General features: G+C 34.3%; 1 protein-coding gene across 1 annotated transcript; it reads left to right on the top strand.

The window, feature by feature from the left end:
- Window positions 1–847: 847 nt before the first annotated feature.
- On the top strand, window positions 848–12,851 carry LOC104902561 (lysine-specific demethylase JMJ26). Its single transcript, XM_010690369.4, has 13 exons — window positions 848–2,022; window positions 2,118–2,233; window positions 3,239–3,338; window positions 3,423–3,564; window positions 4,325–4,388; window positions 4,474–5,281; window positions 6,031–6,360; window positions 9,633–10,700; window positions 10,988–11,060; window positions 11,190–11,275; window positions 11,538–11,657; window positions 11,768–11,817; window positions 12,465–12,851. The coding sequence occupies exons 1-13, from the start codon at window positions 1,147–1,149 to the stop codon at window positions 12,580–12,582; spliced, it is 3,951 nt and encodes a 1,316-aa protein (XP_010688671.2). The 5' UTR covers window positions 848–1,146; the 3' UTR covers window positions 12,583–12,851.
- The last annotated feature ends 1,097 nt before the right edge of the window (window positions 12,852–13,948 follow it).

The raw sequence follows: 13,948 nt of genomic DNA, 5'->3' as shown, positions 1-13,948 counted from the left end.
CTAATGTAGCTAAATATTTCGAAAAATTGCTAACAAGTCCTTTTGCACCATTGGAATTGCTCAGCATATAAAAAAGTTACATAACTAATTACTTCATATTGCTAATAAGTTGTTGACTGCCAGTTGCTATATAAAAAACAAGTAGATCAACTAACCACATTATGTCAATGCCTCGTGATTTTGACTTTTAGAATCTAACTAGTTCTTGTCCCGAACGATACGCCCCGAATTGTTTACTAACGTGTCTTTGAAGTATTCAAAAATAGAAATATTATCTTGTATTTAAATGATTTTTTCTACCATAAAGATCAACATGAGCATTGTAGTGTAGTTGGTTAGTTCATTAACATTTTAAATGAGAATCCATGAGTTTGAGTTTTAAAACACATTTCTATTGTTTATTGTCTCATTTGATTGTGTTGGGAAGGGAGAATACACAGCATGACATTTATTTGTCTTGCATTCTAGATACAAATATAGATGTAAGATGGAATTCAACTCAGCATTAAGAATTGCATATTTTGTGATGCTGAACTATTAGAAATAGGTAATCTACCCACTAAATAGATGTATTCATGTCCATAACTAACTGTTATATTGCTGAAAATTAGACAACTAACTGACTAACTATATACAGTTGCGACAGTTAAACAACTATTATATTACCGACTGTTAAAAAACTAACTGTTATATAACTGACAATTTGCTAACTAACTAACTAACTAACTGTTATATGACTGTCATATCAACAACAGTCTGACTATTAGATGACTAACAGTTATCTTAACTTACTGAGTAGATATGACAGGACTGATGTGTGAGCATCGAAAACACAATAGCAAGTAGTATTACATTAGTAGCCCACAATAATACTCTTACAAAACTAAAACAGTCCAACTTTTTATTTTCTCTCTCCTCTGAATTTCAATTTTTCATCTTCTTCTTCTTTCAATTTTTACCATTTTCTGAATTTTCTCTCTCCTCCCCGTTTATTTAGCGTGAATTGTACCCATTTCGACATTCCCCCACTTTTTATTCTTTCTCCTTTTGGCGGGACCTTTTGAATTCCTTTTTCCCTAAAATTGTGCTCACAGTATTCTTCAAAACCCTAATCCCCCTTTTAATTTTCCCTCTTTCGATTTGAAGATGGAAGAAAAAGGTGAAATTGAGGTAAAAGTAGAAGCAAATTCGGGGGGAAATGATGTTGATAATAGTAGTAATAATGATAATAAGAATGATGAAAAACAGAGTAAGGAAATTCCGACGGATAAGGAACGATGTGAGAGAAATGACGGAAAGTCATGGAGGTGTAAGAACCCTAAAATTAACAGCTCAAATATGTGCGAGAAACATAGGTCGTCTCCTTCAGCGAAGAATATTAGTAAGAATTATGATGAGAAGAATGTTAAATCTGAAGAAGATGATGAAATTAGTAAAATTTCTAGTTTAGAGGTGTATGAGAGGGAAAAGGGTGAAAAAGAGGAAGAAGAAATTGGGGAGAAAAGCCCAGAAAAAGTAGGAGTGGAGGAGAGAGAAAATGAAGGTTCTAAGAAAAGGGGTAGGAAAGCTAAAGTGAAAGGTGATGAATTTGAGAAGAATGGTAAAGGAATTGGTGGTAATGAGGGTAAGATTGTGAGTTTAAGGCCGAAGCGAGAATCGGGGAAGGCGAAAGCATTGACTGAAGATGAGGAAGTGAGACAGTATTTTGAGCAAGATGAAGAAGAAGAGAAACAGAGGAGTAGGAAGAGGAAAAAGAGGAAAAGTGTACAAGTGAAAGAAGGTGGTGGTGTTGATGATGTTAATAAAAGTGTTGGAAAGAAGACAAGGAAGAAAAAAATAGAGAAGAGCACACCAGGTGTTTGTGAAAATGCTGCTGAGGGAAATGAAAACGAACACGAAAACGAAAAAGAAAACGGGGTTTCTTCAGGAAGGGCAAGGAGGTCTTGTAGGGAAAATAAGAAAGTTGTTGGGGTTATTCAGGAGAAAAAATTGAAGTCACATGATGATGCTTATGATGAGAATGTAATACTTATGATTTACTTCTCAAGTTTATTTTATGTTTTAGTTTTATGTTTTTGATTGGTTTTTGTGACTTGTTTTTGTTTATGGTTTTTTAGGGGATTAAGATTGATTCAGATATGTGTCATCAGTGCCAGAGGAATGACAAGGGAAGAGTTGTGAGGTGCACTAAGTGCAAGACTAAGCGGTTTTGCATTCCCTGCATAGGAAATTGGTTTGTGTTTTCTTTTTTGAGTTGTTACTATTTTTGCTTTAATTTCATTCTCGAGCTGATAAAATTATACATAGTCAACATATATTATGGATGTATTGAGTGTTGTTTCGTGTGTTTGTTGTTGATATGCAGTTTGTGCATCTGTCAGCTGGCTCCATGACGTTGTTTAACCAAAAAACTCAACTTGAAAGTATTGTCAAGTAGAGATTTCCCAGTTGCTTATTCATTTGCCAATGGTTTTTTTTTTTTCATTATTAGTGGTGCAATCTGCATCATCTCTTTATTAGGCAGTAAATTATGATGTCTCTCCCTTCACTCCTTTTATTATCAAACTAGTATTTTGGCCCGAGCGATGCCTTGGGTCAATTACAATTACCAAATATATTATTATTATTCATAAATTTCATAATTGATTCTATTAGCTTTTCGTAATATTTTGTCTAGTGCGAAATTGAAAAATGGACGTTATGGTATTATAAGTTGTTTAAAAAAAGCTTCTAAGAAATTGGGGATTAAAATTAACAATTTCAATGGAATATGGGTAAGAGAATATTATTAGTAATTAGAAGGGTTAAAAATCAAAAAGTTTGTTTACATGTTTTTATAATTACATAGAATTACAAGACTTTATTATGTATTACTTCGAAACATTAAGCATTGAAATTGTAATGGGTTAATGGTTAAACTCTCACATTTCATTTCGAAGGTCATGTGGTCGAATCCTAGTAACTATACATTGTTAATATTTTTGATTGATATTATAGACATGTATATCAAAAGTTTGAGAAGAGTGCCAGGTGGTGTCATTCCTTTGATGAGAACGCCTTTTAATATATTTGTATAAATTGATATTGCTTGTTTTAAGGTGGTTATGCTGTCTACCGCCTGCTTGTTCTACTCTTTAGATCCTTCATGTTGTTAAAAGTTGATTCCTTCAGCAAAATTAGGATGGTTCTGTCAGTTTTCCAATCTCTTTTCTGAGCTGCCACTTGTTGTGTGGACCAGGTATCCACGAATGACAGAGGAGCAGATCGCTCAGGCTTGCCCAGTTTGCCTTCGTAACTGCAATTGCAAGTCATGCTTGCGGATGGAGGGACCTATAAAGGTGTCCTTTTCTGTCTTTACTTGTGAAAAGGTTTGTTTGTGGTTTGGGATTCATATGTCATTCACATTGTTACAACTTTTACAGAATCAGATGAAGGATGATTTTAAAGTTAGCTATGAGGAAAAGATTGAACATTCCAAGAACCAGCTGATGATGTTACTCCCCTTTCTAAAGCAATTTCACCAGGAACAAATCACAGAAAAGGAAATAGAGGCCAAGATTCAGGGTATCACATCTTTTCCTCTTGTATGAGTGGCTTCACATTATTGGTTTGATGTGTACTAACATGTGGATGTTGATAGTTGCATATGTGAATGTTTGTGATTTTATGAACAATATTTTTGTTAGAAACAGTTGTTGCCTTTATATTTGTGTGTTTTACTATAAGTTTATTTTGTGGAGGTTACGTTTCTCGAGTAGAGGATGTAAAATTTGGTTCTTTAGTGTTCTGGTTTTTGCAGTCGAATACTTTTGGGAAGTTGATGTGTTTATTCCTGGTGATGTACCTAGTTTTTGCTGTTGTATCCTTGTATCAATCAATGTCTTTTATGACTAGAATCCATAATTCTCTGACTCATGTCATGACATGTGGATGGAGATTTAATTTCAGTAATTGACAGGGGTAATCAAATTTCTGTTTTTCTTCTGCCTTAGTTTCTTAATTGTTGATGAGCTTTGGTTATTTGAACTCTTAGAGGGGATCATATTGATTAAGCAACCAATGTGATGTTTATTTCATTAAATATTAGATTGGAATCCTGGGAAAAGGGGGAAGGATGATAGGTTATTACTTGTCTCTCTGTTTTAAATGTTCAGATTGATTGACATAGCTATCTCTATTATACAATTTATCTGTCAGGCCCTTTCTGAAATGCTGGGAGAATATTGCTTGTATATGCATTTTTTAGTATGATGGATCCACGCTCTATGTATTGGCTCAATTAAGAAAACCTGGTGGAACTCTCTATGATTGTTTTCTTGTTTAGGTCTGTCAATATCCGAAGTTCAGGTCCAAATGGCATCTGTCAGTACAAATGAGCGCGTATACTGGTAAAGTTGTTTTTGTTACAAATTTTTCCCTGTTCATGATGAATTGTCGTCAGTCTTCAATGCATGATATAGTTGTGTTGTGCAGTGATAACTGCAAAACATCAATTGTTGATTTCCACAGAAGCTGCCCACAGTGTGCATTTGATTTGTGTCTCACTTGCTGCCGTGACGTTCGTGCCGGACAGCTGCAGGGTTGTGAAAAGGTAGAATTGGAATATGTTGACAGGGGTTTCAAATACCTGCACGGTGAAGAGCCTTCTACAGAGGCTGCTTCATCTCATGGGAGAAAAACTAGAAGTACAAAAACTGATGTCCAATCAGAGAAAAGTACTACTAAGGGAATAGATGCTCCTGCTCCTGGAGGCAATTCCTTACAGCTTGATAATAAAATGGGAATTCCGGTCTGGAAAGCAGATGATAATGGTAGTATAAGCTGTCCCCCCCCAGAATATGGGGGTTGTTGTGGTGCAATACTTCAATTAAACTCTATCCTGTCAGATGGTTGGGTCTCAAACTTGGTGAAGGAAGCAGAAGAGGTAGTAGCAACATGGGAACATAAGATTTCACCCCATCCTCGTAATGAGTGCTCATGTTCTAATTTTACACATGATGGTGCTGCTGCCAGTATTTTGCGGAAGTGTGCTTCAAGAGAAGGGTCCAATGACAATTATTTGTATTGTCCAGATGCCAAGGATATCGAACATGAAGATCTAAAACACTTTCAGTGCCACTGGTCCCGAGGAGAACCAGTGATTGTCAGGGGGGTTCTTGAAACTACCCCTGGACTAAGTTGGGAACCTATGGTCATGTGGCGTGCTGTTCGTCAGATTAAAAACACCAAACATTCCACGATATTGGATGTGAAAGCTATTGATTGCTTGGATTGGTGTGAGGTGATTGCTGTGCGACTTTGCTGTCAGGGCAAATAAATCTAGTTGATTGATTTAAATAGATGATGTGTCATTGTTTTCCTTGACTGGTGCTTGGTATTCTCATCTTATTACTTGATTTTTGTTTGCTTAATGTTCATTAATTTTCCATTAAATTTGATCATGGCAACCTGATAGCTTTATGATTATCTGGGATTTATTGGTTGGTAAGGATTCATCCTATGTGCTCTTTTTATGTGTTTCAGGGAAGTCAGCTTGTGATTTTGTCTTTGTATTCTTACGTTACTGGTTAACTTCAGCAAAAGATGGGTCATGTTTTGATGATGGAGTGGCTTTTGTTTGCTTTGGTATCAGTCTTGGCTAAACAGAATGTGGTGTGTTGTCAAGTAGCATAAATTTAGGAAAAGACCATTCCTTGAGGTGAAATTGTTACCAAATCATCAAAGAGGTGTTCAGAAATTAACATTCGTCACTTTATAATATATCGAGTGGTATTTGATACATGTCTCTCCCTCTTTTTCTTTTTCTTTTTTCCTTTTTTGACCTTTAGCTGCCCAAAGTTTGAATCCATATTTGTAATATTGATCTGATTTTGCATGGTAGGAATTTGAGTAGATTGTAGCATCAAGATGTTTTGTTCATCATCGGAGCTACTCTAATGCTGTTGGATACATGTTATTTCTAATTGCTAATCTGTTGGCTTCATTTCCAGTTTGTTCTTGTTACTTAAATTGGATATTCTTTAATTGCAGGTTGATGTCAATGTTCATCAATTTTTTAAAGGATATACACAGTGTCAATTTGATCAGTCTGCGTGGCCTGTGATATTGAAATTAAAAGATTGGCCACATACTAGTAAATTTGAAAAGCATTTGCCTCGTCATGGTGCTGAATTTATTCGTGCATTGCCGTTTAAGGAGTACACACATCCTCGGGAAGGAGTGTTGAACCTGGCTACCCAATTGCCTAAAGGAACTCTGATGCCAGACATGGGCCCAAAGACCTACATTGCTTATGGTCTTTCTGAAGAATTGGGTCGTGGAGACTCTGTTACGAAGCTTCATTGTGATATGTCTGATGCGGTATGTTTGACATTTTTTTGTTTGCTGGTGGCTTCTTTTCTTTCTTGGTTTCCATTGCACCTATCTTTGTTTAACTGACTTTTTCACTGCTTTTTTTTTTAGATCATTGGCTGATTTTTTTTTAGATCATTGGCTGATTTTTTTTTTAGATCATTGGCTGATTTTTTTTAAAGGCTGTCCATTTATAAAAGAGGATTAAACAAACTATCGACACTTTCATTTCAATAAATTCTCTGTTTAAGTTACTTTATGAATCGAAGACACACATAAGAAGTATCTGGATCATGAGGGTTGTGAAAGTAAAGCTCCCTTACAACAATCCTGAAACAGGGACATTATAGCAAATAACTATTACTGTACCCCATGGAAAGAATTGGAAGATGATTAGTATAGTGTATACTTATTGAGTGCGCATAAATAAATTAAATTGGTCATACCTATTAGGCTTAGCTATTATGAACTTAATCAACACAAATTGAGTTTTCTCGGTGTCATTCATGCATAAATTAAGATCACCTACATCAGTGGGAGGCAAAGGCAAAAGTATAGTTCATGCCGGTATATGTATAAGAAGAGTATTAAGAAACAAAATATCGTACCTTCAATTCCTAGCTATGATTGTATTCACCAAATTTACTGTCAAAAGCTTGTAACCAAACTTTGGCTTGCTTAAAACAATTTTATGTTAGGAATATATCAATGCAGCTTAGATGTTGCTCTTAGACCAAAGGAAAATAGAAGGTTAACAGTTACGAGAAAAAAGACCATATTGAAATAGAAAAGTAATAATGCTACAAACTAAACAATGTAAGAAGTAGATAGAAATTGGTGACTTCAATGACATAATATCAAGTTAATAGAGGAAGAGAAGGACTCGAAGTAGGAGGGTACCTTGAAATGAGCAGTGTAAAACTGCAAGCAAGAGGGTGCTTGAAAACTAAATTAAACTTCTTGCAATTTTGCATATTATGGGTGGTTTTGCCACACAAAATCAAAAGAAAACATAAGACGCCTTAAATTTTATTTCTTCTTCATCCCCTAATATTCTTAATTGATTAATTATTACTAATACCGGAAAAATACCATCAAATGGAGCTTGTTTAAAAATCCATAGCAAGAAGCATAATTAGTGGCACTCTCCACTTAAAAGGTCATGATCTAGGTATAGTGACATCAGTAATAAGGATATTGTCTAAACTCTAAAGATTAGGATGAAAGCATAATTGCTTTAATTTCTTCTTTATGTACACCCAAAAGTTAATTTATGAGATTGATCTTTATATGTTCATATATGTCAATAGTAAGAAGTCACCATGAAATTATCTAATTTTAACTTTTTTAAGTGTAAATTGCCTTTAAAAGAGGATCTTATATGCAGAATGTTTAATGCTTGACTTGCTGTCTTCGGGCCTGTTCTCCCCAGCTTATTTTCAATTCACCTCAGTTCAGCTGAGTTCAATTCAGTTCAACTCCATTCTTTTATAATCATTTTGTGAAATATTATTATTATGTTGGTCTAATTCATTTTACTAATTACTCTTGTTATTATTATTATTATTATTATTATTATTATTATTATTATTATTTATTTTATATCATTATTATTATTATTATCATTATCATTATCATTATTATTATTTCTATATATTATTTTGTTTATTATAGCTTTATTCATTATTATTACTATTATTAGTAGAAGGAACATGGTTTAGGTCAAAAGCACAAATAAACCCACGTTTTTTAGCCCATAAACCAATCAAATCGCGTCAAAACGATTTATGATGCGATTTTGCACGGTCCGACCCAATCATTAATTTTATTACTAAATATTATTATATTATTAAATCTAATTATTAAAATAGTAATATTAATTTACTTCTTATATATTATTGTATTATATAATCATCATCAAGTATTAATATGTTAATACAAATAATATAAAATAAGTATTATTAATTATCATTATTATCATTGATTATTATTATCATTATTAATTTATGATTATTAATATTATTTATTCATAACTATCATTTAATAATATCCAAAATACTATTATTATTCATTATTATTACTTATCATTATCATTATTATTTAATATTTATATTATTATTGTTTAAATATTATTTATATATTTATTACATTCAATATAATTCAATTCATTTCAGCTCAGTTCAATTTAGTTCAGTTCAGCTGTTTTATGCCGAAGAGAACAAGCCCTTCACTTATATCAATGAAATAATTATTCCTTGAGAAATGTTATGTACTCCTGTTGCTATCATCAACCTTGCCATGGGAATTTTTGTACAACTAATATGACATGAACAATCAAACATGCAAACACATATAACAAAATATTTTTTTGTGAACCCCACCGAAAACAGCAAGAATCACACAAACTTGCTGCATTAAGTTATATAAATATACTTAATTTAAAATACAAATGAATTAAATTAAAGCTGAAAGAGAATAAAGATAACAAGATCATACCTCAATATCCCTAATATCACAGAACACACTTTTCTACCTACAAAAATTATGACCATTTTTTTGAAATCATTAATAACTAAAATGCCAAATTCTAAAATTGAAAAGTTGATGATCACTGTGAAAGATTAAATTAATCAAGGTGAAAATAATGTGACAGAAGAAAATAAGGAAATTTTCTTGATTATGGAGCTATCATTAAGCATTATGGGAAGGGGAATAGAAAGGGAAGCCGAAGTGTTAATTTGTAATGGGAAAGATGGGATTTAACAGAATACAGAAAGTCACCAAAATTAAAGATGGAAGCTATAGAAAGTTTTCATGGGTGCTTTAAGTTGATGAAGATTGAGTTACAAGAAAATATTAAATTTAAAAGAAGTGATGGAGCATAGACTCTGGAAAGCTTTACTTCCTTCCTTAGATGAAAGCAGAGGTAAGAATTGGGCAAATTTATTACTTCATCAATGTATTGAGGAAAGTGGTAAAGACTAATATTTCCAGAGAGATACTGAGTTCAAAAAAATGTTTAGAGTGTTGAATCACTGAATAGCCAATTTTTTATGAGGGAAATTACGAAGATGTATATTGTCAATGGACAAAATATGGCATATTAGGCTTCTTTCTTAAATATTAGTTTAGATATTGTTTTGCAGTTGAGATTGTTGGCTTACAAAAGGGAACTTTGTTAGTGTAAAGGGTTTTTTTTGGTGTACCAGGTGCTAAATGTGTCTTGTTTGATATCTCTTGAGTTTGTACTGAATGTCATCTATGTATGTTTGGCTTTTTAGGTCAATATTTTGGCACATACTGCAGAAGTTGATGTGCCTGGTAAAAATCGTAGTGCTATTTCCAAATTGAAAAAGCAGCATTTTGCTCAGGACCTAAAGGAAATCTTTGGTGTTGAACCCAAAGACTCTAAGAGGGAATTTGAGCCGTCAATGAAGGGAGAGGGTTCCACAGATTCTGAAGTAGAACAAACTCTTGATGGACAGGCTGTGGCTAGTCATTTGAAGAGCGATGACCCTGATTGCTCCTTCCAGCATGGCACTGATGCTGGTGAATTATCAGCATCTATAAATTCAGGTACTGATGGGCTTGACAAGTTTGAGGTAAAGAAACATCACAATGATAGCAGCATGGTAGAAGAAACAACTGAATGTATGGACAAAAAGGATTTGGTTGAAAGCAATGAGCTTCCTTGTGATCAATATGATGTCGGCCTGGATGTAAAAGAAATTGATATGGTTGAAGTAATCCCACATGTTAGGAATGGTGGTGTTGACTGCAATGACCTTAATTCTAAAGAAGCTGTGGCCTGTGAAAGCATGGAAATGGATGTTGATTTGCCTTTAACTGCAGATAAAAGTACTAATGTCGCTGCTGAACATAAGAACACTCTGAGGAGTGGGGCTGGCAAGAGAGGTAGGAGGCGAACCAAAAATTCGAGAAGTTGTCAAAACAAGACGGAGTTGTCCAAGCTTTCTATTGAAGGGGAAAGCTGTGGTTTTGGACAAGTATTAGATGGTCTTTGTAATAATGATGCTGCACCCAACAATAAGTCATCAAATAACAATGGTTTGAGTGAGTGCACTTTTGCTCCTAAAGCCAAGGCACATGCTGTCAGTGTAAATTCGGCTTCAATTGTTCTAGATGCTCAGGTAGGCCAAGTAGATCCTGATAAGGACAGGGGTAAGAAATCTTCACCTCCTTCCTTCCAGAACTCGGACGGCTCAGAACCTCATAGTGGAGGTGCTCTTTGGGACATTTTCCGGAGAGAAGATGTCCCTAAGCTACAAGAATATTTGAGGGGACATTATCAGGAATTCAGGCATATTCATTGCAATCCACTGAAGCAGGTAGTATACTGTACATTTGTACTAGTATTCACAAGTATCAACAAACTTGCGTGCCTTTAATGTGTTATGCTGGAAAAAGGACAATGATTTTCATGTCAGAAGGCGTAGAAGAACAATTGATTTGCTCTCTTTTTCTCGAGTTCCTTAGTGGCCTTTCTATGCTATAAATATCTTCATTACTTCAAAAAGTCTGTTGTTGTTTTGTGACGATTTTATGTCAGCTGTGGAACTTTCTTGGTATATCTTGATTAACCTTCATTATTTTGATGGTTTTTGTCAATGACCAGGTCTTTCATCCTATTCACGATCAGACATTCTATCTAACCGAGGAGCATAAAAGGAAGCTGAAGGAAGAGTATGGTGAGTATTATGATATATGGTTGTCTCCCAGTTGCTGTTCAGTGTTCACATGGCCTTTACTTTTGAATTATTCTTGTGTGGATCTCTCATTTCTGCTCTATTAGCCTGATATTTTATGTAATCTTGTAGGAATCGAGGCGTGGACATTTGTTCAAAATCTTGGAGAAGCAGTCTTTATTCCAACTGGCTGTCCACATCAAGTTAGAAACTTGAAGGTAGTATTTTGTGTCTCAGGCCTTGTTTCCTACTGTAAATTGTTCAAAAATATAAATTATGTGGAACTTCTAACTGGCTTCAGTTTGTAATCTCCTAGTTATATTAAGTGTAATAACTCGTAGATGCAAATAAAGAATTGCCAATAAGCTTTTTTTGGTTGGAACTACGGTGCTAATTTTTTATTGGGGCCATGTTTTGAAATTTGAATGAGTCTTGTCTTATTTTCTACTATAAATGATCTTCTGAATCTCTTTTGTTCAGTCATGCATAAAAGTGGCGCTTGATTTTGTGTCTCCCGAGAATGTTGGGGAGTGTATCCGTCTAGCTGGGGAGTTTCGGATTCTGCCTCAAAACCACAAGGCCAAGGAGGATAAGTTGGAGGTACGTCATTCACAATTCTTATGGTGGATCTTTTGTGCTTTTGTGACCTTAGGTTGTGTTGTAGCACTGCTATACAAATGTTGGAAGGTCTAATCCTCTTCTTGATGCAGGTGAAGAAAATGACTCTTCATGGTGTGAACCAGGCTATCATAAATTTGAGGTAAGTTATATATAGATAAGTGTATCTTTCTGTAATAATGATTGGCTAAGTTATAGACAAAGTTTTAAGTAAGTTTCGCCTTTGCTGCTATGGATTGTGGAAACATTGTATATAATCACACGAATTACTAATACCTTTTCAGGGATCTGGGGTAAGTTATGTTAGCATTGCTGAGTGTGCATATGAAATCAAGGTATCTGATGTTAAGGTGTTGTAGTAGTGGCCTCTCTCCCCACCTCAAAACCTTGTGGTCCATGGTTCAAATCTCATAGGAATTAGCACTCATTTGAGGGATTTCCTTTTTCTTGCCCTCTTAGGGGGACATTTTCATTTTAACAAAAAAAAGGACATTCAAATCAAATAACTTGTACTGTCTACCATATCCATATGTAATAATAGGTATTTACTATTTATCAGTTAGCTGAACATGGAATGTTCATGTCAAAATTAATTATTTTTATATGTGGTTTATGAATTGGCTCCTGCAGATAAGTGGATCTTAAATTATAATTGTTTACATTGTAATCTGTCGTTATAGATGTGAATTTTTCTTCTTTTTTTTTTATTTCTATACTTCCTTTTTCCTTTTCTTATGTGCTGGATGGAGTTTGAGAGCTGATGTTTCTAATGGCTGCATGGTTCTTCAGGTCCAAGAAGGAAGATGATAGGCAGGAGGCAGATGATAAGCAGGAGGCAGATGAAGATACGGCTGATTCTGAGACCGAGCTTCGGTCAGATGCCGAGTCAGGTGGCGAGGAATATTAGTATACATGTCTGCATTTTGAGGAAATATTTGATCCTTTTAAGTTTTAACCATCTGACAAAAGGCTGTTATTTTGTAATACTAATATAAGCAGCTGGGAAATCCTGTGGAATTAGTCTACTAATTGTGTTAGTAAGCCTGACAGAAGATTCAGGCCATTTTGTGAAACTGATTGTACATATTCTAATCTCATAGTCATCAGTGGAAAACTTCATTTTCTTGTCAACTCACTATTATATCAAGAATGGAAGCATAATATGATGTAATTTCACTTGGAGTTTGGACTAACTTCATTTCAAATCTATGATGTATACAATCCATTACTACTTACTAGTCAGTACTCAGTAGTAACTGTTCTATCTTGCATAATTGGAATTGATGCTGGTAGAGTATCAGATAAACAAATGTGTTCTGGAATAGTATAGTAGATTTCAATATACGAAATCAAGTGAGGATGTATTCTTTGTACTTAATAATATCTTAACTAAATTAATCTGAGATAAGAAGTGAGACGTTGTGAAAAATAGTATACATGTAAGCCTAGTTTATGATACATGTAAGCATGGTTAATGATTTGTTGTGTGTTTTTTATAATGGTTAGTAATTATATGTTCGCAGTTTTTAAAGTATGTACAAGAGTTTTCATAGAAGTATATTATCTCTTCTAACATAGGAGAGATCAATAGGCTTGGCAAAAGTTGACCCAACCTAGTAATCCGACGAAAACCTAACCTGAAAATTACGGGTTTTGCTTGAGATTTTCAATTATAAATAAAAAATGGGTCGATCCAACCTGACTTGGAAAGTATAATGGTTAATTTAGGTTCAGATTGACCTTTTGAACCTGAAAACAACCCAAACAACCTGAAGTCGGGTCAGATTCAGGTCAGGTCAACCTTATATTAACCAAACTTTAACAATTTTTATAACTTATTTTATGTTCTTCTAACTTGTACTGCAAGCCCTTTTCCTGAAGATTTAAATTTCTAAACATATAAAAAAATCTTCAAAATTTAATTAAATTCACGTGTTGAATTATCGCTATCATTAAATTTAATTTCAGGTCATTTCGGTTGATCTCGGGTCAACCCGAAACCGGAAAGGTCAGGTTCAAGTTATGATTTTCGACTCGAAACTAGAATCAGGTTGGGTTTGGATTAGAGGTAAGTGACCCAAAATAAAAATCAAATCCACCTTAAATTGACTCAACTCGACCTGATTAACACCCCTAAGGGCATGTTCTTCCTAGCTCATCTCCTAGTTTAGTTCAGTTCATTTCAACTCTGGATTATACATTTACTCTCACATATCACTATTCAGTTTAGTTTAGTTCAATTCAGTTCTATTCAATTTAATTGTTTTATGCCG

The sequence above is a fragment of the Beta vulgaris genome, chromosome 9 (assembly GCF_026745355.1).
Source record: "Beta vulgaris subsp. vulgaris cultivar EL10 chromosome 9, EL10.2, whole genome shotgun sequence".
NCBI lineage: Eukaryota > Viridiplantae > Streptophyta > Magnoliopsida > Caryophyllales > Amaranthaceae > Beta > Beta vulgaris.
The sequence above is the reverse complement of the archived record's forward strand: the minus strand, read 5'-3'. Positions and strand labels throughout refer to the sequence as shown.